Genomic DNA, 27,350 nt, shown 5'->3' on the forward strand with positions numbered 1-27,350 from the left:
AGCAAACCTGATACTTATGCTGAATTCTTCGTAATAGAGGGCGCCACAAAGTCACTATTGTGTAAGCAAACGGCTGAAAAGTTGAAAATATTGAAGGTAGGACTCGATGTGCAAGCTATCGAACAGCATATCGAACCATTCCCTAAATTTCCGAACGTTCAGGTGAAGTTTTCCATAGATAGGTCGATTCCCCCGAAGAAAATAGCTTACCTCAAAGTTCCAGTCGCCATGGAACAAATGGTCAATGCGAAAATAGATGAAATGCTGCGTACTGATATTATTGAACCTGCACCTGGGCCCCCTGAGTGGATCTCTCCCATGGTCGTCGTACCTAAAGGAAAAAATGATGTCCGTATATGCATTAACATGCGATATCCGAACGAGGCTATCCAAAGAGAACATTTTCCTTTGCCTATTATAGACACCTTCTTAAACAAACTCCGAGGATCAAAGATATTTTCTAGGTTGGATATATCGTCAGCATTTTATCACGTTGAGCTTCATCCGGATTCTCGCAGCATAACTACCTTCATGTCTGGTCGCGGGTTGATGAGATTTAAACGCTTAATGTTTGGAATAAATGCTGCACCGGAAATATTCCAAAGAATTATGACGGAAATTCTAGCAGGTATCGAAGGAGTCATTGTCTACATCGACGATGTGGTCGAGATCGTTTACGAGAAGTTTTGTCGGCTTTGAAGGATAACAATGCTAAGCTTAACGAAAATAAATGTATTGTCGGAGTTAACGAGTTAGATATTTTAGGCTTTAATATGAGCGCCTCAGGAATAAGTCCTTCTAACGATAAAATTACCGCGATCAAAAATTTTCGAGAGCCCCAAACAAAAGAAGAAGTTCGCAGCTTCTTAGGCCTCGTAAATTTTGTAGGCCATTTTATACCACAGTTATCCACCAAAACTGAAGCTCTACGCCAATTCGTAAGGGGAGAGGTAGATACATTTGGAAATGACCAGAGAACAGCTTTTAATGATCTCAGACATGAGTTGTCCAATAGCGTTCGCAAACTAGGATATTTCGACCCGTCAGACAGTATAGAACTGTACGTTGACGCCTCCCCTGTTGGATTGGGGGCAGTGCTCGTCCAACGTGATGATGCTTGCATTCCTAGGATAATCAGCTTCGCTTCAAAAAGTTTGACATCGGCAGAGCGGAAGTATCCGCAGACCCAGCGTGAGGCCCTGGCGGTTGTATGGTCTGTAGAAAAGTTCTACCTTTATTTATTCGGCATTCACTTTACAATATTCTCAGACCACAAAACTTTGGAGTACATTTTCCAAGGTAAACATCGGAGCGGAAAAAGAGCTTGCACTCGCGCCGAGGGGTGGGCTCTTCGATTACTACCATACAGTTTTGAGGTCAAATACATTCCCGGAAATAGCAATATTTAAGATGTGCTCTCACGTCTTTGTAACCAGGAAAGTACTCCATTCGATGATAATGCGGAACATTACTTATGTTCAATTGGTGACGGAATTTCTGCTATATCACTCGAAGAAGTTCGGAAAATCACAGCTGAGGACGAAATACTAATCCAAGTTCTCAAAGCAATTGAAACAAACAGCTGGCCGAAGTAGTTATTAAGATATCAAGCATTCAGTGCGGAGTTGGGAGTGATCAACGGGATTGTTGTTCGAAATGATAGAATCGTCTTGCCTACCAAACTCCGAACTAAAGCACTTGAGATCGCGCATCGTGGTCACCCTGGCATAGTTGCTATGCGGAGAAATCTCCGAGAAAAAGTGTGGTGGCCTTGCATGGACCAGGACGTTTGCACAAAAATACGAGAATGTTTGGGATGTGCTATAGTAAGCAATGATCCTGCACCGGAACCCCTCATCAGAAAAGCAATGCCTGAAAGGGCTTGGCAAGAAATTGCCATCGATTTCCTATCTGCGAAAAATCTAGCAACCTTTCTCGTTATAGTAGATTATTTCAGTCGCTATTTGATTGTCATTGAAATGAAACTAACAACAGCTAGTAAAACTATCGAAGCTCTAGAAAAAGTTTTTAAAGAGCAAACCTATCCTGAGATCATAAGATGTGATAACGGTCCACCATATTCAAGCGCTGAGTTTGCTCAATATTGCGAAAACAAGAATATAGCTCTTCAACACACAACACCCTATTGGCCGCAGATGAACGGTTTGGTTGAGCGCCAGAATCAGGGGATTCTGAAAGCGTTGCGCATAGCCAAAGCATCCAAAGAAAACTGGAGAACTGCATTACAAGAATATGTATACATGTATAATACTACTCCTCGCGCTGTAACGGGAAAGGCTCCGTTAGAGTTGATGACGGGTCGTCCCGTCAAAGATTTGTTGCCATCTCTCAGAACAGATCCCGGGTGGAGAAAAGAAGAAGATGTACGTGAAACCGATGCCATGAAGAAAATGCAAGGCAAACTTTACGCTGATGCTAGAAGACACGCTAGAAGATCGTCCATCGTAGAAGGTGATACCGTTTTGCTAAAGAATTTCGAAAGTGGCAAATTAGAACCTAAGTTTGGATTAAAGCCATATAAAGTCGTAAGCAGAATTGGAAATGAAGCAGTAGTGATGAATGAAGAAGGAATTTCATATCGTCGATGTGTCACACATCTCAAGAAATTTACAAACGGAATAGAAAACACCGATTCAGCACTTGACATGCCTGAAGAAAATGAATACAACTGCTCTACTACACCGCAAATTCCGCAACCTTCGAAAAGACGTGTTGACATCAATCATGATGAACCTGAACCGAAAAGGACAGCTAGAACGCACAAGGTTCCAAAGCGATATAGTCCCAGTAGATAATCTAGCAAACTTTTAAGTATGCTTACATTAGTTCTTATTTCTTATTACCATTTATTAACTTTTTTTCTTCTAGGGAGACGAGAAGGGATGTAGAGATGAGCCGAGACGCGCTGGGAGAGCGAGAGAAAACATATTAATTCTTGATGCTTTACAAACACTGCTATGTCAAGTTAGTTGGCAAATGATTCTTGCTGCGTACAGTTGACTTAAATATAATTCTCCTACCGAAACGTTATCGCGTATTTTCTTGTATCCGGAATATCACAATTGACGGGATTCTACAGGAGGCAAGAACCTTAAAATATAAAAAAATAAAACAAATAAAATATAACCCCATTTTAATTATTTGTTCTTAAAAGAAAAGAATTTCATTTTATTCAAAAGTAAGCGAAATCTGGCATCTCAATTTACAACCTAACAAAAACTTAAATTGAATCTAACCCACTGAACGAGGCCAACCACCTCCGAAAACCGGAAAACATGGGGCAAAAGTATATTTCACAGTGTCATTAAAAGTTGTGTAAAATATTCATACATTTTCTGCTGGCTGCTGCACCGTCGCCGAAGCTATCTTGGAAAATCGGGGCTGATGGTTGAATCTCTATTGTTTGCCGTTAGCGGTCTGCCGGAAGCAGCCGGACGCCATCTCCACGCGTTACATCCGGCTCAAACTGCTGCTGCTACTAACTAGCACAGCACGGAAGTTTGACCTTTTGTGCTGCTACTTCCCACTCCCTGTTTTAAGATGAACCTTCTCTCCCGGAAAAACTGATGATGGATATACATAGCTCAGAAATGTGAGCTCCGAAGAATGAGAACAGCGCAGTAGCTTTTACATATGTGTGATGGTAACATCCTGAAAATAGCAGCAAGTATCAGCCTCCGGATCTGCTTCGGTTGGATTAGCCTTCTTCAAAAACTCAACTCTGCTGCTACAATAACTAGAAGGTAGTTTGGGTGCATGCATCCGGTACAGTAACTTTGTGGCAGCTTACATAAGCCAGGAGCCAAAACTGATGCGGGAAGATATGAAACGAGATGAAACTGGCCTACAAAAACGTTGAAAGTTTTGACTGAAAATAGAAAAGTTGCTCTCGCTTTTACCTTGTGTCTACCAGGAGGGGTTTATCAAGTTTTTCCGGGCAAAATCATACATTCTGCAAAAAGTTTTTAACGAGGTAAAACACCGCGAAATAATGAAATGGGTCGGTCGAGCAGATACTTATCCTTTCACTCTTGCTGGAAGTTTGTGTTAATGAAAAACAGGTGTAAGGAACAGTGTGTGGGTGCTTCTACTTAGCATCGGGATTAAGTCGGATGTTATCATGGAAGGCTAGCGAAAGATCACTCACGTTTTTGATCCACTGAATATGCCAAGGTAAGAATATTTGAACAAATGGGCTACTTCTGACAAAAAGCTAAAGTTTCGATGGGCGAAAGGGAACCATTACACTTGACTTTGAAGTAACTTCTAAACATATGATTGAATGAGTTAAGAAAGACACATAAAAAAAGATAGAAGTGCCGTTTATAAATTCAGAGATTATTTTTGATCTGTAGCGAAGTTCGAAGTAAGCAAATCAGATCAGATGTGAGCACAATAAAGAAATGCCAAGTTCATAAAAATTAAGTCTGCCGATAAACTTTGGACAATGGTTAAAAATATTCAATAATTTTGATTTAAAATTTCTATGATGTCTTTAAAAAAATTGATTCAATGATAGCTCGAAATTTCATACAAAAAATGTAGAAGTTTGGTAGTTTTTTTGATGGTTTAAGACCGCTCTCTACTTTTCAGAAAGGAGATTAGAAGGAGGAGGTGGTCGGATTTCGACGAGAGATTTTGCAAAAAAGAATTGAGATTGGATAGCTTCCAAAATCCTATGAATGAATGAAAATGCATGTTGCTGCTGACAGCATTAAAAATCAAATAGAGTAGAATATGGATTTTGTTTTTTCCTGCAGTTTAAAACATTGTTTATTTTTCGCACAAAAAAAAAAAAACAGAAACACACTGCCCAGAGATCATCAACAACAACGACCCATCATAAATAAAACAAACCCTAGCCGATATTGCACTCTTTTCGATTTCGATGCCCCGCCAAATCGATAACATGACACCATTTACAAATTCGTACATGCCGTGTGTTTTTCCGGCTTTTTTGAAATTTTCCCCTTGATGTGTGGGTGTACCTTACGAGATGGCTTTATTTGCTGCCCAAGTGTGCATAAATTCTGAGTAGTAAAACCGAAACATGGTAGTAAAAAAACTCCTACAGTCGCTATGGATCGCTTGATTTGTTTTTTTTTTCTTCCGTATTTTTCTTACTATTGGTTCTGGAGGGTCGCAACCCCATTAGGGATATCGGAAAGCTCGTAAGGTTTTGAACTCCTTACAAAGGGGAAAAGGTCTTCCGCAAATATTCTCCCCGATACTGATGACGGGGACGATAAAAAGAAGGTGCTGGAAATGATGATACAAATATTGTTCGAGCCGGTGAGATTTTGCCCGTTTTTTTTGAAGTAAGGAAAAAAAATATCGGATTTGGATCCCTGCATGCATTTTCATTTGTCTCGAGGGTGAGATTTGTGGAATTGTCCAAAAACATTTGGTGGCGGAGTCAAGTTCTTAAGGTTAAACAAGAAGGGCGGTCTATTTGTTGCCTACAGATTTTTTTTTATTGAACTGGCCATGTTGATATCATAACTTTGGTATGTGTTGCTTCCCAGATTGAGATTCCATAAACAAACAGATTGAATTCAACTTCTTACAAACATATTTGTAGAATCTCACTCCATACATTTTTGGTATAAAATTCAGATTCTGAATAAACATCAATATTTTGCGAAACAACACAATCCTTAACAAATGTTAAAAAATTTTCAATAGTATCACAAATTCTGTGTATTTTGTAAATTTTGTAAATTTTGTAAATTTTGTGAATTTTGTAAATTTTTAAAAATTTTGTAAATTTTGTAAATTTTGTAAATGTTGTAAATTTTGTAAATGTTGTAAATTTTGTTCATTTTAAAAATTTTGTAAATTTTTTAAATTTTGTAAATTTTGTAAATATCATTATCATCGTATGCATTCTTGTTTGTTTCTGTAAAGTCTCGTTTGTTCTCTCCAGATCTGAGTATCAGTTGTTTGTTTCCTATTAATATGTTATATTGTGACGTTGCTCATGATTTATTTAGTTGATTGTTGATAGTTTTTCTCAACTTATCTTGTTTCTGTACTTTTCTCATGTTTTATCATGTTTTATCATGTTGTTTTTTGTTTAATCTTGTTTCCTAATTATCTTGTTTTATAAAGTTTTGTATTTTTAATCACTTGTTTTTCATTTAAAGATTCGTTAAGAGGCACGGAAGTTTTCATTTTCAAGCAAATGCTTCCGCCTTCACAGAGCAAAGGTATGCTAATCGTTATCCGAAAAATACATTTCACAATTGCTCTCAACAGCTTTTCAACCGGCTGATGCACACAAGAAAAGTTGTTGTCGTCAAAATGCTTCAGCTGTCCTGATCGAATGCACTTTCAGCAACTTACTTTATCCAGCAGTTGTCTATAGTTATCCCGTAATTGGATGTATCTTTGCTCAATAAATAATGAGGTCTGCTATTTGTTTATATCGTTTCACCCATACGGATAAACATGCAAAAAGAAGGAAGAAGCTCGCGAGAGTGACTTGGAAATTTGTTCCGTTTGCGTGTTGTTTTGCTCGGATGAGTATTGTCGTCCGTACGTATACAATTTCTTGTCGCCCAAGCGTTTCCCTCAAGCAATGGACTCAGCTCCTCCCTTCCGACTTAGCAAAGTGGCACGTGCGGAATGACAACCGTAAAACAACCCCCTAGCCTCCCTTGTACTTTTTTGTATTGCTGAAATTCCGTTCCACAGCATTTTCTCAGCCCGCCACACGAGAGGAGATAGTCTCTTGTTACATTATGCAATACTCGATATTCTCAAGAGAATACTTCTGGATATTGGGAAGCTTCTTTCACTCGAAAGACGTACGGAAAAGTCTAAGACTGTTTTCTTTTGCCAAAACCTTACACATCGAAGTCAGAATCTAAATCAATGAGTGCATGTATTTTGTAGTGAGCTGTATTCATATTGAAGAGAGTTTAAGTTTGGGCTTAGCTTTAGCTTAGCTTTAGCTTAGCTTTAGCTTAGCTTTAGCTTAGCTTTAGCTTAGCTTTAGCTTAGCTTTAGCTTAGCTTTAGCTTAGCTTTAGCTTAGCTTTAGCTTAGGCTTAGCTTAGCTTTAGCTTAGCTTTAGCTTAGCTTTAGCTTAGCTTTAGCTTAGCTTTAGCTTAGCTTTAGCTTAGGCTTAGCTTAGCTTTAGCTTAGCTTTAGCTTAGCTTTAGCTTAGCTTTAGCTTAGCTTTAGCTTAGCTTTAGCTTAGCTTTAGCTTAGCTTTAGCTTAGCTTTAGCTTAGCTTTAGCTTAGCTTTAGCTTAGCTTTAGCTTAGCTTTAGCTTAGCTTTAGCTTAGCTTTAGCTTAGCTTTAGCTTAGCTTTAGCTTAGCTTTAGCTTAGCTTTAGCTTAGCTTTAGCTTAGCTTTAGCTTAGCTTTAGCTTAGCTTTAGCTTAGCTTTAGCTTAGCTTTAGCTTAGCTTTAGCTTAGCTTTAGCTTAGCTTTAGCTTAGCTTTAGCTTAGCTTTAGCTTAGCTTTAGCTTAGCTTTAGCTTAGCTTTAGCTTAGCTTTAGCTTAGCTTTAGCTTAGCTTTAGCTTAGCTTTAGCTTAGCTTTAGCTTAGCTTTAGCTTAGCTTTAGCTTAGCTTTAGCTTAGCTTTAGCTTAGCTTTAGCTTAGCTTTAGCTTAGCTTTAGCTTAGCTTTAGCTTAGCTTTAGCTTAGCTTTAGCTTAGCTTTAGCTTAGCTTTAGCTTAGCTTTAGCTTAGCTTTAGCTTAGCTTTAGCTTAGCTTTAGCTTAGCTTTAGCTTAGCTTTAGCTTAGCTTTAGCTTAGCTTTAGCTTAGCTTTAGCTTAGCTTTAGCTTAGCTTTAGCTTAGCTTTAGCTTAGCTTTAGCTTAGCTTTAGCTTAGCTTTAGCTTAGCTTTAGCTTAGCTTTAGCTTAGCTTTAGCTTAGCTTTAGCTTAGCTTTAGCTTAGCTTTAGCTTAGCTTTAGCTTAGCTTTAGCTTAGCTTTAGCTTAGCTTTAGCTTAGCTTTAGCTTAGCTTTAGCTTAGCTTTAGCTTAGCTTTAGCTTAGCTTTAGCTTAGCTTTAGCTTAGCTTTAGCTTAGCTTTAGCTTAGCTTTAGCTTAGCTTTAGCTTAGCTTTAGCTTAGCTTTAGCTTAGCTTTAGCTTAGCTTTAGCTTAGCTTTAGCTTAGCTTTAGCTTAGCTTTAGCTTAGCTTTAGCTTAGCTTTAGCTTAGCTTTAGCTTAGCTTTAGCTTAGCTTTAGCTTAGCTTTAGCTTAGCTTTAGCTTAGCTTTAGCTTAGTTTTAGCTTAGCTTTAGCTTAGCTTTAGCTTAGCTTTAGCTTAGCTTTAGCTTAGCTTTAGCTTAGCTTTAGCTTAGCTTTAGCTTAGCTTTAGCTTAGCTTTAGCTTAGCTTTAGCTTAGCTTTAGCTTAGCTTTAGCTTAGCTTTAGCTTAGCTTTAGCTTAGCTTTAGCTTAGCTTTAGCTTAGCTTTAGCTTAGCTGCAAAAAAAATTATTAAGGCACCTTTAGCTTAGCTTAGCTTTAGCTTAGCTTTAGCTTAGCTTTAGCTTAGCTTTAGCTTAGCTTTAGCTTAGTTTTAGCTTAGCTTTAGCTTAGCTTTAGCTTAGCTTTAGCTTAGCTTTAGCTTAGCTTTAGCTTAGCTTTAGCTTAGCTTTAGCTTAGCTTTAGCTTAGCTTTAGCTTAGCTTTAGCTTAGCTTTAGCTTAGCTTTAGCTTAGCTTTAGCTTAGCTTTAGCTTAGCTTTAGCTTAGCTTTAGCTTAGCTTTAGCTTAGCTTTAGCTTAGTTTTAGCTTAGCTTTAGCTTAGCTTTAGCTTAGCTTTAGCTTAGCTTTAGCTTAGCTTTAGCTTAGCTTTAGCTTAGCTTTAGCTTAGCTTTAGCTTAGCTTTAGCTTAGCTTTAGCTTAGCTTTAGCTTAGCTTTAGCTTAGCTTTAGCTTAGCTTTAGCTTAGCTTTAGCTTAGCTGCAAAAAAAATTATTAAGGCACCTTTATACAGTAGGTACAAATAATCAGGCCTCAATAAGTCACTTTTAATATTGCGAGCTCTTTCAATGTTTCTGAAAGATTTCAATACCTTTCCGAATCCTTCGAAATTGGAAGTTACGCCAAACCACCGGTATTTGGATTCGGTTGTTTCGCATACCTAGTTACACAATTTGATACAGACGTACAGCAATTTCTCCACCCGAAGGATCTCTTCGGTGCGAGAGCATCCGAGCTTTGTGACTGTAAAATTGCGAGCACATAAATTATTCACCGTCCCCAATCTTTGTTTCCTTTGTTTTCCTCCTCGGGTAAAACCGAGAACCGAGAAACGACTCGAATTCACGCTGCTTGTTCCTCGATGTGCCGGATAACCACTATTGTACATGTGTTTGTACACCTACAGCGTGAGTCGTTGGAGGATTTGACAAATGTAGCTAGCACGGACTCTTAGACAACACAACACAATCCAACAGACGCTTTCGCGGTGGTAACTTTACGTTGTAGATACACGCGTTCACGGTTGTCTCCCCAGTTGGCTCATCGAAAGGTGCCCCAAACTATTGCTTGTCAAGCTGGTGCTTTAGCTACCTTTTGCTGGTCTGGTTGCCTGACTTGTGACGTATGGTGTGCTGAAAAATTGTTATCTCTTCAATGAATCACACAGCACAGCACAGCGCACAGCCGTTTAACAACACCTCAAGGAAGATGTCAGGAAGCAATTATTTACCTTCCTACTTCTGGATGGTGAGAACTTCAATTGGTTGATATTGAGGAACCGATGTGGAATTCAAATAATATGTTGTTGAGCAGAATGAAATGCTTGTTTTTGGAATTTTTATGTTCCTTCAATGGCAAACAAAAATAAAACAAATTCAAGAATATACTAAAATAATACATTTTATAATCGTGTCATTGATTTTTGAAAAAAATCAAAGAATGCATACAGAATCCGTGCTTCTCAATGCATAGAATGAGCAACATTTTGGAATCTACAAAGCACATTTTCTTAGTATCAAATAACTATTGAGATGAAGAATATGATGTTACCTACATGAATATTAAGATTATCAAACACGTGACGCTGCAGATTAGTTCAAAGAAAATTATGAAAAACAGGAATTATCATCTTCTCTTCCAAGGTGTGGACTTAAGGACTCAACTTTATCCTCGAAGTTTCATTTACTGGTAAATGACAACAGATTTTCGGTTGAGCCAAACTATTCGAGATATTGTTGGCTTTCCACTGGACGTTGAATCATTTTAGTTGAGGGAAGAACGTTGCAATTTTATCATCGAACGCTTCTCTCAGTATTTTTTTTTATACTTTTATTTGGTTGGGTTTGATTGCAAGATAAAGATGCATAAACTGTTTGTGTTTCAGTGAAGAAAAAAACTTTAAATGGAAGATATTATTTGATGTGTTTCCTTGAAATTTGTTGTCTTTTAATATCAAGTTTCCATGTTTTAAGGATGTTTCGACCAACATACTTAATTAGACTGGAACAAATATCAATTTCTTCTTTTGTCACCCCCCCCTTCGAAATTTCCAAAATCCCGAAGGGGGGAAAATAAAGTTAGAAGTATTTAATAAAAAATCAAATATTCGAAAGATGACAAGACCAAAAACCAAATTTTGGAAGTTGGAAGTCAATTCACATTTAGTATTCTTGATTTTATTGAATTTTTCGATAAAAAATACTTGATTTTTAGGTTTTATGCAATGAAATAGTATGTAATTTGGTTGTGTACAAGCTTTCGTGCATTTTATTCCAATTTATTTGTTTTTCGCGTTATTTTTTATTGTCCCCCCCTCGCGATATTCCAACTCCGAGTGACAAAAGAAGAATTTGAAATTTATTCCGGCCTTATAAAGATTATCATAAGTTATCACAACGTTTATGATTAACTTCAAAATGCCTCGTCAAACTCCTTCATCCTATTTTTATTTCAACATTATTTCCGAAATTCCAGCAGATAAAGAATTTTCCTAGAAATCTGAGAGTACGCCAAATTTAGATCGGCAAGAAGGGAGAGAGTAGAGCCTCGTCATATTTCTCTAACCAATAAAAATCGTGATGGAAATCTTTTTTTTTTTTGTTTTTTTTTATCCTTATTCGTCTTTGGGTGTCAAAATGACACTTTGGAAGTTTGGCGGCTTGTAACTTTATCTGGGTGCATCCGAATACAACAATTTCTTCGGGAAACTTCAATGAAATCTTGAAATCTCTTCTTTAGAAACTCCTTAATAAAACCCTTGAGTGTCAATTTGACCGCTTTACACTAAGGTTTTTTAACGCGGTATGAAATCTGTCGATAACATATAGGACATGGAACATGGAAACCTTGTAAAAAAACTTAGTGTGTCTCTCTTGATTCTCAAACGATTTCTACAAAATTGATTGTTTTGGAAACCTCATGATGTAACTCAGACAAAGTCTAAGAGCCAAAGAGTATAAATCGTCGGAGCGCTTATGTAATAACACCACTAGAATCGGTTTGAAATTGGCTTTGTGGTGAATATAAAAATACTGCGGAAAACTTGAGTTAATATTTATACTCAACATCCAGTACAAAGTTTAATTTAAATGCAAGAAAATCAGAGAAATTGCAAATTGACAAAAACATGAAAACACAGCTACCTTTGAAATTAGTGATAAATTCTGTGTTTCGTCTTTTGAAAACCTTAAAATGCAAAAATGTGCCAAATTACATCAACTTTCCATTCCTCTTTTAAAAAATCAGGAGGGACCCAAAAAATTTGACGGCTCACTAATTGAGAAGAGCGGGTTTTACACCATTTTTCTACATTTGTTTTGTCGTGAACTTAAAAAATTCCATAGAAATATACAGACCCCGTTCGTTTTTGGCAACATTCGATTTTAACAACATTCGATTTTGGCAACATCCGATTTTGGCACATGTGCCAAAATCGAACGGTTTTTAAAAAAAACATTACCTTTTAGTTTTTGCTATAACAGGACCAATATAATTTAGACAAACACCATACATACGGTTTTACGTTCTGAAATGATGATTAAATACAACAACAAAATCCTAAGTATTTTTAAAAATTTATAAAGTACTTTAAAATGACAAAAAGATGAAAAATTTAAAAAATTAGAAAACAAAAACAAACAATGAACAATGAACAAAAACTAATAATGACAAAAAACAACTAAAAAATGATGAAGAATGATAAAAAAAAACCAAAAATGACCAAAAAAATAAACATTAAAAACAAAAAAAAATAGTACAAAATTCATGGAAAACATGATAAAAAATAATCAAAAATTACTAAAAATTGTCGGATATTGATTAAAAATAACGTTAATGATAATCAAAACAGTTATTTCGTGAAAATACGAGAAAAAATTCAGGAGAAAAAAACCGTTCGATTTTGGCAACACAAAATGTTCGGGCATGTTGCCAAAAACGAACGGTGTCTGTATCTGTTTGTGCAACGTATAGCTTCAAACTTCAGCTTTCTTGGACATTTATTGAAATTGTTTTGAGCATTCCGTAGCTGATCTATATTATTTTTTCCAAAGCATGTTTTTTTAGATTTATTTTAATAGACCTTGAATAACGGATAACTGAATTGTCTGAAAAAAAAAATATTTGAATTACATTACTAGATTTCCAAAACTTTAAATTTGGTAAAAATCGGTTGGAAAACAAGAGAGTTATATTGGTCTTAGTCAGGAGTGTCAAATTGACACTCCAGGAACCAGGGGCGGTCCTTGAGTTGCCTACAGGGGGGGGGGGGGATTTTCCAAATTTACAAAAATCAGTCAAATAAAAAGGAACGTCCATCGAAGGAAGGGGTGGGGGGTTTTGAGTTTCAAATTTTGCTAAAAATAATAAAAATACCAAAAACACAATAAATAAAGAAATCCATTTCTAAAACGATATAAAAACTCATAATCTTCACACAAACTCGGAAAAATAAAAATTATTACTGATACGGATCAAAATGAATCACAATCAAAATTTTAAATCAATGTTATTTTCCGTAAGTTACTGATAAGGAAGTATTTTCCAAATAAAATTGAAAAGATAAAAGACAATTGGAAAATAATTTGGAAAGACTATTCTGGCATTACCTAAGAATGTTTTTAGAAACAAAGTTTTTATTTTATTTTGCCAATTTGGTGAAAGTCTGAAAAACGATTTGGATTTTGCTTAGAGAAATATCTTAAATTCATTGTAGTTAATACTTCTTTAACCATTCGTTAAAAGTCTATTATTATACAGAATTTCGAACAGTGAAAAAATAAAAAACTTCTATAACTTTTTCCCAGCAGTCAAAATTACTTGCCTTCTTGGGGAAAGAAAGTTGATAGGAAGGAACGCTTATTTCAAATGTTTATTCTAATGTTTAAAAGTTTTATCAAAAAAATGCAGAATTTTCTTGAAATTTTTTTAACCTATTTAAATAATGTTAGTTAACCAAAAGAAATCCAAAATAAACTCTTGATTTCTTTTTACCTTAAAATGTTAATTTTGTAACCTTGTGTAGTTTATTAAAACCCTTTTGAATTTGGAGTTGAGCATTTAGATAAAAAAAAATAGAAGCTGGAATTGGGTTCTAGAAGAATATTCCATACAAGTATAAAATTTGTAATGATATAAACGATCTTTTGTCCAAGGAATAATCCACAAAGTAATAGCTGAACTTGTTTAAATACATTTATTTTAAAAAAAATATCAACGAGGTAGGGTTTTTATGTATCAAGGTTTGAGTTTCTAACAAAAGGTTGATTTTATTGTAAATTAGAATTGAAAATAAAAATTTAATTTCAATTCGTGAACGTATTAACATGTCGTAGAATGAAATGTCTCAGGCCTAGAGTTATATAAGACTAAAAACCGGAGGCGAGCCAATTTTCTGACATGATTGTTAATTTTTATTTTCAAAACACATTTTCAATTTCACGTAACTACAAAAAATGAAGGTTTCCAGATTGCCCAGTTTTATCCGGGTTCGCCCGCATATTTAAAATGAAATTTGGAAAAAGTCCGGTCAAATGAAACTAAAAAAACAAAATGTGTTGTAAATTTTTTTTTTATATTTACGTCTTAAACAAAAAATATTAAGCAAGTTTCATACCAATAATCAAGAAAAGATTTTGGAAACCTAAAATATTATTTAAAAACTGTCTATAAATTCTAATGAGAACATTTTTTTCAAATTTTTTTTTCTAGGTTTTTGATGAGTTATTTCTAGGTTTTAACCAAATTTTCCCGAATATTGCACGTATTTATTGTTGAAAATTTAAATCAAATGTCCTGATTTTGTCTGGTTTAAAGCTAAAATATCTCGGATTTTTCCGGCCGGGATATGTGCTGAAAAACTCAGGCAACCTTACGGAAAATTCATTTATTGAACTACAAATTTTACTAGAAAAAAATCTCCATGGAAGAGAGAGGATGTTAAAACCCCAACCTCCACTCCCCGTTCACACGACCTTGCTGTGCACTGCTCCTCCTCTTCCCTTCAAATTTCATTTAACTAAACTAGAGGTTTGTTTTAAAAAAAAAACTTGAAATAAGAGAAGAATAGTGAAAACTTTTAACACATTTTCTCAAGATACTAATTTTGATATCCATTTAAACAACTTATACATCCTGTTATAAAACAATATGTGAATCTATAATATTCACTGCAAAAAAAAATGTTGACAAAAAGATAATTTTCTTCGTTTGTTTATTTGGCAGTTATCACTCTTTATTTTATTTTCCGATATAAATGTAATTTTACAAATAAAAAAACACACATTTATAAAAACGAAATATAAAGAAAATCTTCGATTTATCTACAATATTTTTCCTAAGCATCTTCATATCAGTGCAACACTCTCATGAAAATTTAAATGATTTTTATTTTTCAACAGCACGTTTTGAAATTCAAAAATTTATTTGATATAAGTGTTTGTTAATAATTGCTATGAGTTTAAAACTTAAAATTTTATTATTTTTCTGAAATATTTCTTCTTCAATTTCTAAATATAAATTTAACTTATAAACAACATTATTGAAATCAAATTCTTAGGTATGAAGCTTTTGGAACTTTATTTCTATTTATTTTTTTACTCTAATTTTAAGCTATCCTAGGAAGGTTTCTATTTTTATTAGAACTGAATCGAAAGAATAAGTAACAAATTTGGAACGAATGATTTCTGATAACAAATACTTTTTTTTCAATGAAAAACCCTGATCAATTGCAATTTAAATACTTAAACTTCCAGATTCAGAGGGGATTTTTAACATAAATTTTCAAGCTGGATTTTTGCTTCAAATTTTATTTACTGTTATGTGGATGAGCTGCAGTATCAGTGACATAATTTCTGTGAATTTTGAAACCAAGCCATGTTGGTTAAAAATAATAAAAATATCTTCTAAATGTTCAACTTGAGCGATTACTTTGCTTCCGAAAAAATAGTCGAGTGATGATGGGATAGATAAATCATGAGAGTAATTAAAACAACGGCAAGTTTTTGGAGCCTATGTTTAAAAAACTGAGTCCTGAACTCGATTTTTTATCAGATTTTGTACATCACCTCTAATTTTATAAGCAGTATTTTTAGTGTTTTTAAGAAAATCGAATAGATATAAATGTATGAAAGATACATATGTGGTCAGCAAATTCGAATTCAACATTGTAAGTACCTACTACAACAAAAATTATTTGGTGAAAATCAATCCAGATAATCCAGAAAGTTACAGCTGTTTTATTTTGGTGGATCGACTTTTTTCAATCTTAAGCGTTTAAGAAATCATTTAACTCTTATATTTAACAATCACCCCTACGAAGTGGAAATTTTAAAAAATTTAAACTACACCTACTAGGAAAAGTTCTAAGTTTTTATAGCAACTCCAGTTTTTGCGAGTATTTTGAAGTGGTTTTTTTGCCGCTTGTCGCACTCCGATTACCCCCCCCCCCCCCCTCGTCCATAGGACCGCGCCTGCCAGGGACTAAAACTGGTTAAAAAATCAGGGACGGATAAGGGTTAAGGAATGAACAATATAATGTTCAATGATAAAATTGTAACTTTTTTCCCTCAACTCACACTTAAGATCAAAAACGGCAGTTTTTTCTGAGCTCTCAGGAAGCGTTCGAAAAGAAGTAATGATGCAATAATTGAAGATATAATGAGTTTATTACAAGCCTCAGAAAAAAAATAATTTAAAACAAAATTCTCAGATATTTGAACTTGCTGTTGATTTTGGATTTTGGAATCTGGTGCTAACTCGCTAAAAATTGTCAAAAATTCGCTTCACAGTATTGAAAATTACGTTAGGGAAGACCAATGGGAACCGAGAAAATCGCTAAATGACTTGAAAATGCATGAAAGGTCGAGATCTGTTGTTATTTCGAAAAAAAACTGTCCCAAAAATCTACTGTCTGGGACTTCTTAAAAAGTCTATTTTTGGCCAAAAATTTGTTTTGAGAAATCACCAGATATCGACGTTTCATGTATTTTTTGGTTATTTGTCATCAAAACTTTAAATTCAATTTTTCCGATTTTCCTTGGGCCTCAAAGTGGTTTTTGAAATTGTAAAGCCAATTTTTCACAAAAAATATTTTTCGAGTAAGGACTTGATTTTGACGTGTTATGCATTATTTAATCAATTGGTATCCAAATTAATATTTCAATTTTTCCGGTTCCCTTTGTGATTGTTGAGGATCAAAAATCGAAATCTTGAGGACTTTGAGGCATCTTTCAATCGAACCTAAATTTTGCACAGGTAAGTTTTTTTAGACGAATCGGCAATATGTGGTTGGTTTGCAAAATTCGACATCACCCATTTGATCGAGTATATGATTAATTTTAAGTAAATTATTTAATAATAACAACATTCAGTAATTAAAAGGTCCGAGCCGTTTCAAACAAACGAATTAATAAAAAAAATATTCAATAATAGAATAAGTTTGTCTCTTCTACTTTTATGAAGTAAGTATGCCTTTATTCCCTGAAAATTCCCATTTCTTACTAGAAGTGTTTTTGAAATTTCTTAGCATATTAACTTTAAACACTATCTTACTGCGTTACCAAGTTGTTTGCTTGAGTAGGTCAGAAAATCAGCAAAACATTTACTAGCCATTCTCTAATGGTTCAATTTTTAAGAAAAACATTAAAAAACAAAATAAAAATGTAGCATTTAAAGTTTATATTCACAGGGAATAGAATAAGTAGATATATGCATACTAAGATTTTCATTCGGTTTCCAGCAAAATTTTTGGCTGGAAACTTTTAGCATTCCAAATTTTTGATGCAAACCAGCTAACTGATTCGTTTGCTGAATTTTTCCCACAATTTGCATTGCTGAAGTCCTAGCAATCGATCTCTCATATTAGGGACTTGATATTTTCGTGGGTTCGGAGGATGTCATATCGTTAAGTTCAGTGTTGTCTTATTGAAAGAACAATATGTTTAGGCGAAACATTCCGAAAGAAGATCCTTTTGCTATAAATTAACAATATATGTAGTTAACGATTTTTTTTTTATTTTACGGAATAATTAATTCGTCATTATGGCCAAAAGATGACCAGACGTTGCTGCTGGAGGACCACGGCTAAATTCAGGGTTGAGATTTCAAGCGGCTGAAAATCAAGTACATATGTAAAGCCAGTTTCACATAGAATCTGGTCGGATAAAATAGATTATTTTTCCGCAAAGAAATTCCTCAGTTTGCCCTTAACTATTGCCCAATATTTCTCGATGGGACGAAAATCCAGACAGTTTGGTGGATTGATGCTTTTTCCAACAAAATCGATCTTGTTCTTCTTATACCACTTAACGACATCCCGGCTGTAGTGGCAGCTTGATTGGTTCGGCCAGAACTTCACCGGACCTTTGTGGGACCGAATGAATGGCAAAACCCTCTTCTGGAGACATTCTTCTTTGTAAACATTTCGATTCATTGTGTCCCCAGTGATGAAAATCTTAGTCCTGTTCCCACAACTACAGATCCCTTGCCAAATCATCAACTTACGAGCAAATTTATCTGCGAAAACAAACTTGAATCATTCCCGTACCATTCCATTTGCGCTTCGCAAGGTGAAATTTGTTACCGCGTATTTATCCAAAATCCTTTTTGACGTAAGTTTCGTCGTCCATCAAAATGCATCCGTTGTACTTGGTCAACACTTTCTCGTACAACCTCCTTGCCCTGGTTTTGGCAACCAGGTTTTGTTTCAGCGTCCTGCTGGGGTGTTTGCTTGCATGATACGACCGCAAGCCTCCTCGCAAACAAATTCGTCGAGTTGTACTGTGGTTCGTCTTGAACTTTTTCGCCAAATCACGCAAGGAGATTCCAGGATTATTGTGAACTGATCGAATTACCTTTGCTCACAGCTTCCGGTCATATGTTCCACTTTTACGCCTGGTTTGTTTTGCTCGATCCACCGTAAGGGTCTCCCGGTAACGTTGCAGCACCGAATTTTCAGTCGATTTTGGATATTTCAGGAATTTCGCGATCTTTACCTCTGACCACGTCGGTTCTCTACGTGAGTGTGCAGAATTTTCTCTCGCCTTTCGCGTTCCATCGTCGAAAACTTCAACTGCTAGCTGCTTAACTGACTACTTCAATCTTGATGAAATTTTCACCACTAAGTAAACAAACCATCCGGATCAAAACACTATCAATAGATTCGCGATGTGACAACTAGAGGCGCTGCAGTAAATGAAAAGATGCGACCAGATTCTATGTGAAAGACTTCATATTTCTAAACATTGTGTGTGTAATATTTCTTTCAAGTAATAAAAAGCAAAAATTGTTTACAAAATCATGCAGATATTGCTTAGTTTGGGAAAAAAAACAAACAATTTTTAACCAAACATTTGTAGATTTCTCCGAATTCGTTTTTCTATTGCTGATTTGCGAGCAATTGAGTTTTCTGATCGTTTCTAGCAATTTATATTGCTGAAAATTTTGCAGAAAAACCAGCGATACAAAATCCATCAAAATTTTGCAGGTTTCCTGTAATAAAAATAGCAGTTGTGGAGGTACACATGATTTCAATTTTATTTGGAAAACGGAAAAAAACTTGTTTTCTATTGCACTATGACGAAAAAATAAACATCTTTACAGTGACTATGATAAATTATTATTTATTTATTGGAATGAAGATGATCAGCACAATCAAGGCTATTTACACCTAATTATTACAATTCTTTGGTTTTATGTAAATTAGATTAAAGAATATAAATCAATAGCTTTCAAAAAATTAAATAAATTCTCATGATTGCTTCTATCTAACAATATTGATCTATCTATACAAAATTTGTTCCTGTCTCTATCGTATTTTTTACAATCATATAAAAAATGTTCTACAGTCATCTGAGTATTACATACATCACATTGAGGCTCAGCGCTTCTTGTAAAAATATGTTTATGAGTAATCATACTATGCCCTATTCTAAGCCTACTCAAAATTACACACTCTTTTCTACTTTTTCTGAATGATGAGTTCCAGGCAGTTACTGAATCTTTAATTGTTCTCAATTTATTATTTTCAATTGCTTTCCATTCCTCTTTCCAGACCTCAAAGACTCGTTGTTTAACAGCAGAACCTAGGTCGTAATGGGTGATTTTAAGATCTGTTATTGGGTCCCGAATACTCATCTTTGCCAAGTAATCAGCCTTTTCGTTACCTTCTATCCCAATATGACTAGGAATCCATAGCAGTACTATCACCTTATTTGACGACTGGATCATGTATATTTTATTTTGAATGCCTTGAACAATTGGGTTTGTAGAAAATTTATTCGCGATACTTTGGAGAGAGCTCAGTGAATCGGAACATATAATATGTTTGTAAAAGAAGTCATTAGTTGCTATATTTTCAACTGCTTTTTCTATAGCCATAAGCTCCGCGGAAAAAACCGAGGTAAAACAAGGAAGATGTATCTGAATCGTTACGTCTTTGTTAAAACAAGCTAGTCCAGTATTGGAATTTATTTTCGAACCATCAGTGAAGAAAAAATTGTATTCTTTATATGTGTCACTAAGCTCTAAGTATTTGTTTCTAAATGCTAGAGAGTGAGTATTTTTTTTGGAATTTTTATGCAAGGAGAAATCAATCGTAATATTATTTTTCGTCCAAGGTGGAAATGAGTGAAAGGTTTTAAAAGTCGATTGATTATCAGGAATTCCATACTTATTTAAAAGAGCGCTACTTCTACACTTGAACGATTTTTTTGCATTTGTTTGTAAAAGGTGTAATGGGTGGTTTTCTAATGAACAAATTTTTATTCTTAATTTCATTATATGAATATCTCTTCGTAATGATAAAGGCATTACTCCTGATTCAGCTAAAATACTCTTAGTCGGGCTTGTTCGAAATGCTCCTATTGCTAATCTTGAACCAAGATGGTTTATGGAATTTAGTTGGTTCAAAATTTGTTTCCCTCCTGTTACATATAATGCTGATCCGTAGTCTAATCTAGAAAGTACTAAAGTTTTATGCAGCGTTAAAAGCGTTTTTCTATCCGAACCCCAACTGGAATTCGAAAGTGTTTTGATTATTTTTATTGCGTTCATTGCTTTAGCTTTAGTTATTCTGATTTGTTTAGACCAATTCAATTTACAATCAAAAGTGATTCCTAAAAATTTGTGTTCTTTTTCAAATTTTATAGTCTGTCCCAAAAAATTCAATCTTGGATCTTGATGACAATTTTTAAGTTTACAAAAATGGACTGCTTTCGTTTTAGAGTTTGAAAATTTAAAACCATTCGTATTGCACCAATACTCTAAGTTATCCAAAAACAATTGTAGTTTTGTTTTAATCCTGTCTAAGTTTCGATCTTTACAAAAAGCGGCAAAATCATCAGCAAATGATATATTTATTACATCTGGAGAAGCAATATCATGAATAGCTCTCATGGCTACCAAAAATAACGTTACGCTTAAAACCGACCCTTGAGGTACACCGTTTTCTGTTTTATAGTATGCTGAGAACGTATTTCCCACACATACTCTAAAAATTCGATTTTCCATAAAACTGTTTATGAACCACAAAATATTACCGCGAACACCTATTTTGTACAAAATTTCTACAATTCTATACCGCCATGTCAAATCGTAAGCCTTTTCAAGATCGAAAAATATTGCTACTAAATGTTCTTTTTTGCTGAATGCATCTTGAATTGCACTTTCTAGAGTTACTAAATTGTCCATCGTGTTCCTGTATTTTCTAAATCCGTTTTGATTGGGATGAAAAAAATTTATCGATTCAAGGTACCAAACTAATCTTCTATTTACCATTTTTTCCATCGTTTTACAGGTGCAGCATGTTAGTGAAATAGGTCGTTTATTTGTTGGTAACATTGGGTTTTTATTAGGTTTTTCAATCGGTAAAATAATTGACTCGTTCCAAATGGAAGGGAATGTTTGTGAGGAATAAATATCATTAAATGTGTCTAGTAAATATAGTTTTGCTTCTGGTGGTAATCTTTTGAGCATATCGTAGTTTATATCATCAGGACCGGGCGAAGATCCTTTGAAACTTGACAAAACAGATTCCAATTCGTACACCGAGAAAGGTTGATTCAGTTGAGATAGATTTGTGTCATTAAAAGAAAATATTTCATGTTCTGCATTTCTTTTAAATGTCAAGAATTCACTTGTGTAATTTTCAGAACTTGAGATGAAAGCAAAAGTTTTTCCTAATTCATCAGCAATTTCTCTTTTATCAGTTATCAAACGATCGTTAACCTTGAGACTAGTCACTGAAGAGTTTTTTATATTTCCTGAAATTTTTTGAATTAGTCGCCAAACATGTTTGGGGGATGTATTGAGATTTATATTAGACACACATTTTTCCCAAGATTCTTTTTTCGATTGTCTTATAATCCTACGAGCCCTGGCTTTGGCTTTAAGAAATGCTAGTTTGTTTTCATCGGTCATATTTGAATTAAATATTTTGAACAATTTTTTACGTTCTTTAATTGCTTTAAAAATGTCATCATTCCACCAAGGGGGCTTAGGTTTCTTAACAACGGGTGATGTTTTTCTCATTGATTCCTTTGCTGCTTGAATTATCACACCATTTAGTAATTCTAACTTTGACAACGATGTATTTTCATTAGTTACTAAGTTATATGACACAAGATCTTGAAATAAATTCCAATTTGCGGACTCTATAACCCATCGAGGTCTTCTTTCTACGGTAGATGTTCCTATAGGAGTATGAATTATAATAGGGAAGTGATCGCTCGAACATAGGTCAGAATGAACTTTCCAATTAAACAAAGGTGTGATACTCGGGCTTCCGAAGGAGAGGTCTATCGCCGAAAAACTGTTATTCGCTAGACAAAAATGTGTATAGGAACCATCATTTAATAAATTCATATTTGATGAACTTAATAAACGATCAATAGTGTTTCCTCTAGAATTCGAGGATGAGCATCCCCAAGTTAAGCTATGGGCATTTAAGTCACCGGTGACAAGGAAAGGGATTGGTAGTTGCTGAATAAGTTTTTCAAGATCAGTCTGAGTGACATTTAAACCGGGTGGCAAATATAGACTACATAGTGTGAATTCCATTGGATAATACATTCGAACAGCTACTGCCTGAAACTCCGTATCCAGATCTATTTCTATTGAGTGGTACTTATTATTAACAAATATTGCTGAACCTCCTGAGGCTCGCAAATGCACTTCGTCTATTATGTAATATATATTGTAATTTTTTAATGTTGGTGTTCTGTTATGATCAAAGTGTGTTTCTTGTACGCTAATAGCAGCTGGTGAAAAATCGTGAATCAAAATTTTAAATTCTTCAAACTTGTTGAAGAATCCATTGCAGTTCCATTGTAAGATAGTGAAGTTTGAATCCATTATCAAAAAATTAAAAAAAAAATGATCATAAACTTTTAAACTACTATTCTTGTGATTGATTTAAAGAGATTGAATTGTTTATTGCTTGTGAGAGAGTGAGTAAATTTTCAAGTTCAGATGACTGTCCTGAGTTACTAGGTGAGTACCATGGTGTACTACTACAATTACCTGACATGTCTACTTCCTGTGAGAATGGGTGGTTATTACCTTTGTGCAGTTGGGTGAGAGATTCACTACTAGTGAACTCGGTTTTTTTCTGTAGGTGTTGTTCCGATGTTGGCTGTTCATCCATCGTCGTGTCACGGTTGAGTTTAACAGCTTCAGTTGATTCTTGTTGGAAAGAATTAGGTGGGTTTGTTTGTTGTTGGATAACCTTGGGTGTTTTTGTTGGTTGATGTGTTGTTTTTTCGGTTATGCTGGGTTGCGGGGGCGATGAGTTTTCGTTGCGCGTAGCATTTTGGGCTACTTGGGCATAACTTCGGGTAAAAATCGGCACTTCCGGAACCTGTTGTCTCCTCTTTCTTCGGGCTTCTCTAACAGATACTCGATCGGTCACTCGAATACGTTGAATTTCAAGCTCATCCACGAACTTAGCACACGTTCGGGAAATAGCTGGGTGATCTCCACCACAGTTCAGGCACTTCGATGGTTGAGTACACTTTCCGTCAAGATGGAATAGACCTCCACAATTCGCACAAATACGGTTGCCTTTACAGTGGTTCTTCGTGTGGCCAAAGCGTAAGCAATTCGCGCAACGCATTGGAGATGGCACATAGAGCTTTACTTTGCAGCTATAGAAACCAACATTGATTGAATCAGGCAGTTGGCACAAATCAAAAGTTAGCACAAATGTTCCGGTGTCGATCAATTTATCTTTCCCATCCTTGTTCTTTTTTCCTTCTTTGCGTTGCATTCTGCTAACCTTGGTAACATTCTCCTTTCGAAGCTCTTCCAAAATCTCGGCGTCAGAAAGTGAGATAAGATCAGGGCAGTAGATGGTTCCAGAAGTCAAGTTCAAGGTTTCGTGTTCCGTTATTTTGACGTTGATCCCTCCAAAAGTCGATTGTTTTACCAGTTTGGAAGCTTGCTGTCGATCCACAGTCTTCAAAAGAAGATCACCGTTTCGAGTACGTGAAATTTGTACATTTGACGTAATAGCATCCATTGCCTTCTTAATGAAGAATGGATTCTCGGTCTCCATAGTTTTCTCCTTGTCCAATCTGTGAAGCACCAAGAAACGTGGTCCATTTCTGCAATCAATTTTCATGGACTTGGTGAATTCAGTTGGGCTGCGTCGATTTCCAATCTTTCTTTTGAGATTTCCAGCATTTTCCGTTGTGTCCCCGGACAAAAGCTCGTAAAACGAGCCAAATGCCCTGGAACCCCCTCCGGGGTCGTTACTCATGGCTACTTAACCTCAAATCAGAATGTTTTTCTTTTTCACTCCACTCAAAAAAAAATTTTTTTTTTTTCCACTCCACTAACAAAAGAACTTTAGTTTGTGGCCTTGAAATTTAAATGATACTATCAGAGCGAATAAAAGCACGTGTTGTTCTCTCAAAAGCTCAGTACGGAATATGATAAATTATTAACAACTTGATTTCATACAATCGGATGGAAATTGGTATGCTTTTGCCGTGCGCCAAACAAACGCAATCGTATAACAATAACAATCCGGATGTTTAAAGTTAATACCCTCTCCCCAATTCGTGACAATACATCGTCTAGTGAAATATTAATTTTAATCGCTCTCCGAATGGCAATCATCAATGCCACTAGGTACCCTGTTGTTGGAAAGTACTATTGTCCTAGGCTCTCCTCATCCATTGACTGAAGTGTCTCGAAAAATTGAAATCAAGCACGAGAGAGCATGTAAGTTTTCCTAACCGATTGTGTCCTGCCAATGCAATAGCATGAATAATCCTTTGTAGGGCAGATAATTGTAGGAACAAAGCGTACATAACTATTGTTATCTAGATTGATAGCGAAATTAGCTAATAGAATATGAGAGCACTGAACTTTTTCACCATTATTTATAGGTAACTGTTGTATTGAAGGGAATGCACCCTTATTTATAATTTAAACTCCAGATAAAAAATGGCTTTCGTTATTTAAAAAACAAAAACGTAATATTTGACTTGGAATTTACACTGAAATATTCTGAGTCACTTTTTAACCCTCAAACTATCACTTGAAGGTATTGTTCAACATATAAATATTATTGCACTCTATATACAAAATTCGTAGCACTTGCCCTTAAAGCAAGAACCCGTTTAAGTTAAACAACAGCTAAGACCAATAAACTCAAGCCGGCAACAGATCTATTAGGGCAATGTTGTTAATATTCTAGGTCATCGCGATGTTTGGCCAACTAGTTCCGGAAAAAGATAATGAAACCTTGTAGCACAAAATATTCATTGCCAATGCCATCTCGGGTCGGTTACGGTCCCTCGATTTCGGTCGTGGAGCTCCTTACGAAAAGGAACTAGCTAGAGTCCCATCTTCTAATTGCTCCTTCTCACGAATTTCCTCCTTTATCATCGTCCTGCCATCATCGATGGAGCTGCCGATGAGAAATGTTCATTGCACCCGTTCACGTTTCTTGTTTTCTGGATTCCAACCGTAGAAGAACCTAAACCGGATTACGAAGACTTTCGTGTCAATTAGAGAAAAGTGTGGTAGATTCGGTTATATGTAGTTATTCTAAATGTCAGGATCAGCCCTGCCTCCTGCTACGAAGCCCTAGCTGCTCCTGGCGTTGTTGACGAAATTGTTTTTCCCTTGCCTTGGATGGAACAGGAATGGAACCGCAAAACTATTCCAGGTGGTTGTTGCCTGGTTTATTTGCCCTCCCATAAGAATGCTGTTGCTTTCCGTCAGGAGTCGTTGTGTTTAATTTACAAACACATAGAGAACCTTGCTGGAAAGATATTCTTCTTGGGAATTGTTGATTGAGCTCAGCGGGAACCGGAAACAAACTGAAACATTTGTGAGGATGATCCCTAACCTAAGCTGTCATTTCAATACCTTCTGCCAGAAGTATTTTAAAGAATTACAGAGCAGGAAATTTTTGCTTAACTCATTTTATGTGGAAAATATTGGTTGAAATATTTAAAAAAAATCAGATTTATTTTCAGTTATGTTGGGGATTCCATTCAAGGTTGATTTGAAGGTTTTTTGTTTATCCGTATCCCTATTGAAAAACCAATAAAGTATTGTGAGCCAAAAATACGACCTTAGTGTTTTTCAATTGAGAAAATTTTGCAGCATTTAAAGAAAAGATAAACAAAAATTCTTGTTGATGTCTGAAACTTTCAGATTTCTTCTGAAAAATTGCGGAGATTTAGCTAGTGGTAGTCAAAATTCATAAAATCTTTAAAAACGTACTTTAGCCCCATCACTTGGGCAAAAGTACGAATGCCGCAGAATAAAATTACGACCAATTAAAATTTTAACATTTATGCATACAGTCAAACGAAAAAAAACATATAGGGGAGAGTGGGGTAACGTGGGCCACTTTAAATATCTCAGCTGTGTGTTAAGATAAAAATCTCAATCCAACTGTCATCGTCGTCGCTTTGGGTAAGGATGTTTTTCTATTTGTTGTTGACTTATGTATGCGAACATAAGTCCTCCCACTGTCCTTCCCACTTCTAAGGAAGCGTATGGGGTGGAGGAAGGACCCAATCGGGCCTGTGGGACCATCACAAAAAACAAATCATAGCTTGTGGGGAATCGTGTGCCACATTTTGTGGAGCATCTTGGGCCACCTATATTTTGGTGTTTTTATACACATTCAGAACATAAAATACGTTTTCCCTACGTGCGAAGTTTTCTTAAGCCAAATAAAGAGTTGTGAAAATTTTTTGTCTATTTTTTCAAATGCGATAGAGACGAACATAAATCCTATATAAGGAATTTGCCGAAACGTTCGCTAGCCAAGAATTAGAAACTATTCGATCATACACAGCTCACTTTTTTATTTCCTCATCTGAAATTGCTTAAAAATAACTAAATGAATTATGGAATTTAAGTTTTGGGTCAACTCATAAACTTTTCACGTTATCTAGTCAATTTGGATTTGGTGGCCCACGATTCCTCACCATTTTTTTAAATCCAAAAATTACTACTTTTTTTAAAACAGTCAGAACTTGGAAATTATTGTATTTCAAAATTTAAAAAAAAATGCTTAATGATACCTTTAAAATGTAGAAAACATCTCAATTTTTTTTTCTTTGTATCTTTTATAATAAAGAAGTTATGAAGCAAAAAAAAGTGGCCCATGATACCCAACTCTCCCCTATATCAGTTTTAGTTGAAAGAATTGCATTGGTAAACAATGCGTGCTAATTTGGATTTCCGCTGTAATCATCTTATCCAACATTTTTCTGACAACCAATTTTCATCGTATTTTTGAAATTTTGGCATAAACTGTACCAACATCGGAAATTTTAACAGATGTTTACTAGCAGATGTGAGAAAAGTACAAAGTTTCTGTACGGATATCTTTCCGTAGATTCTGAATATCAGTTGTACTTTCATGAA

The 27,350-nt window shown here is 35.2% G+C and overlaps 1 protein-coding gene across 1 annotated transcript; it reads right to left on the bottom strand.

The window, feature by feature from the left end:
* Positions 1 to 2,885: 2,885 nt before the first annotated feature.
* Positions 2,886 to 24,210, bottom strand: LOC129753135 (uncharacterized). Its single transcript, XM_055748933.1, has 2 exons — positions 22,974 to 24,210; positions 2,886 to 2,926 (listed from the first exon to the last, which is right to left on the bottom strand). The coding sequence occupies exons 1-2, from the start codon at positions 24,208 to 24,210 to the stop codon at positions 2,886 to 2,888; spliced, it is 1,278 nt and encodes a 425-aa protein (XP_055604908.1).
* Between the last annotated feature and the right edge of the window lie 3,140 nt (positions 24,211 to 27,350).

The sequence above is a fragment of the Uranotaenia lowii genome, chromosome 3, assembly GCF_029784155.1.
Source record: "Uranotaenia lowii strain MFRU-FL chromosome 3, ASM2978415v1, whole genome shotgun sequence".
NCBI lineage: Eukaryota > Metazoa > Arthropoda > Insecta > Diptera > Culicidae > Uranotaenia > Uranotaenia lowii.

What these genes read in the sequence shown, in the direction of transcription:
- LOC129753135 (XM_055748933.1), bottom strand. Translation starts at nt 24,210, where the DNA reads ATGAGTAACGACCCCGGAGGGGGTTCCAGGGCATTTGGCTCGTTTTAC. An exon ending in ACAGGAAGTAGACATGTCAG is followed by an intron (nt 2,927 to 22,973) that starts GTAATTGTAGTA and finishes TCGCTCTCCCAG; the next exon opens with CGCGTCTCGGCTCATCTCTA.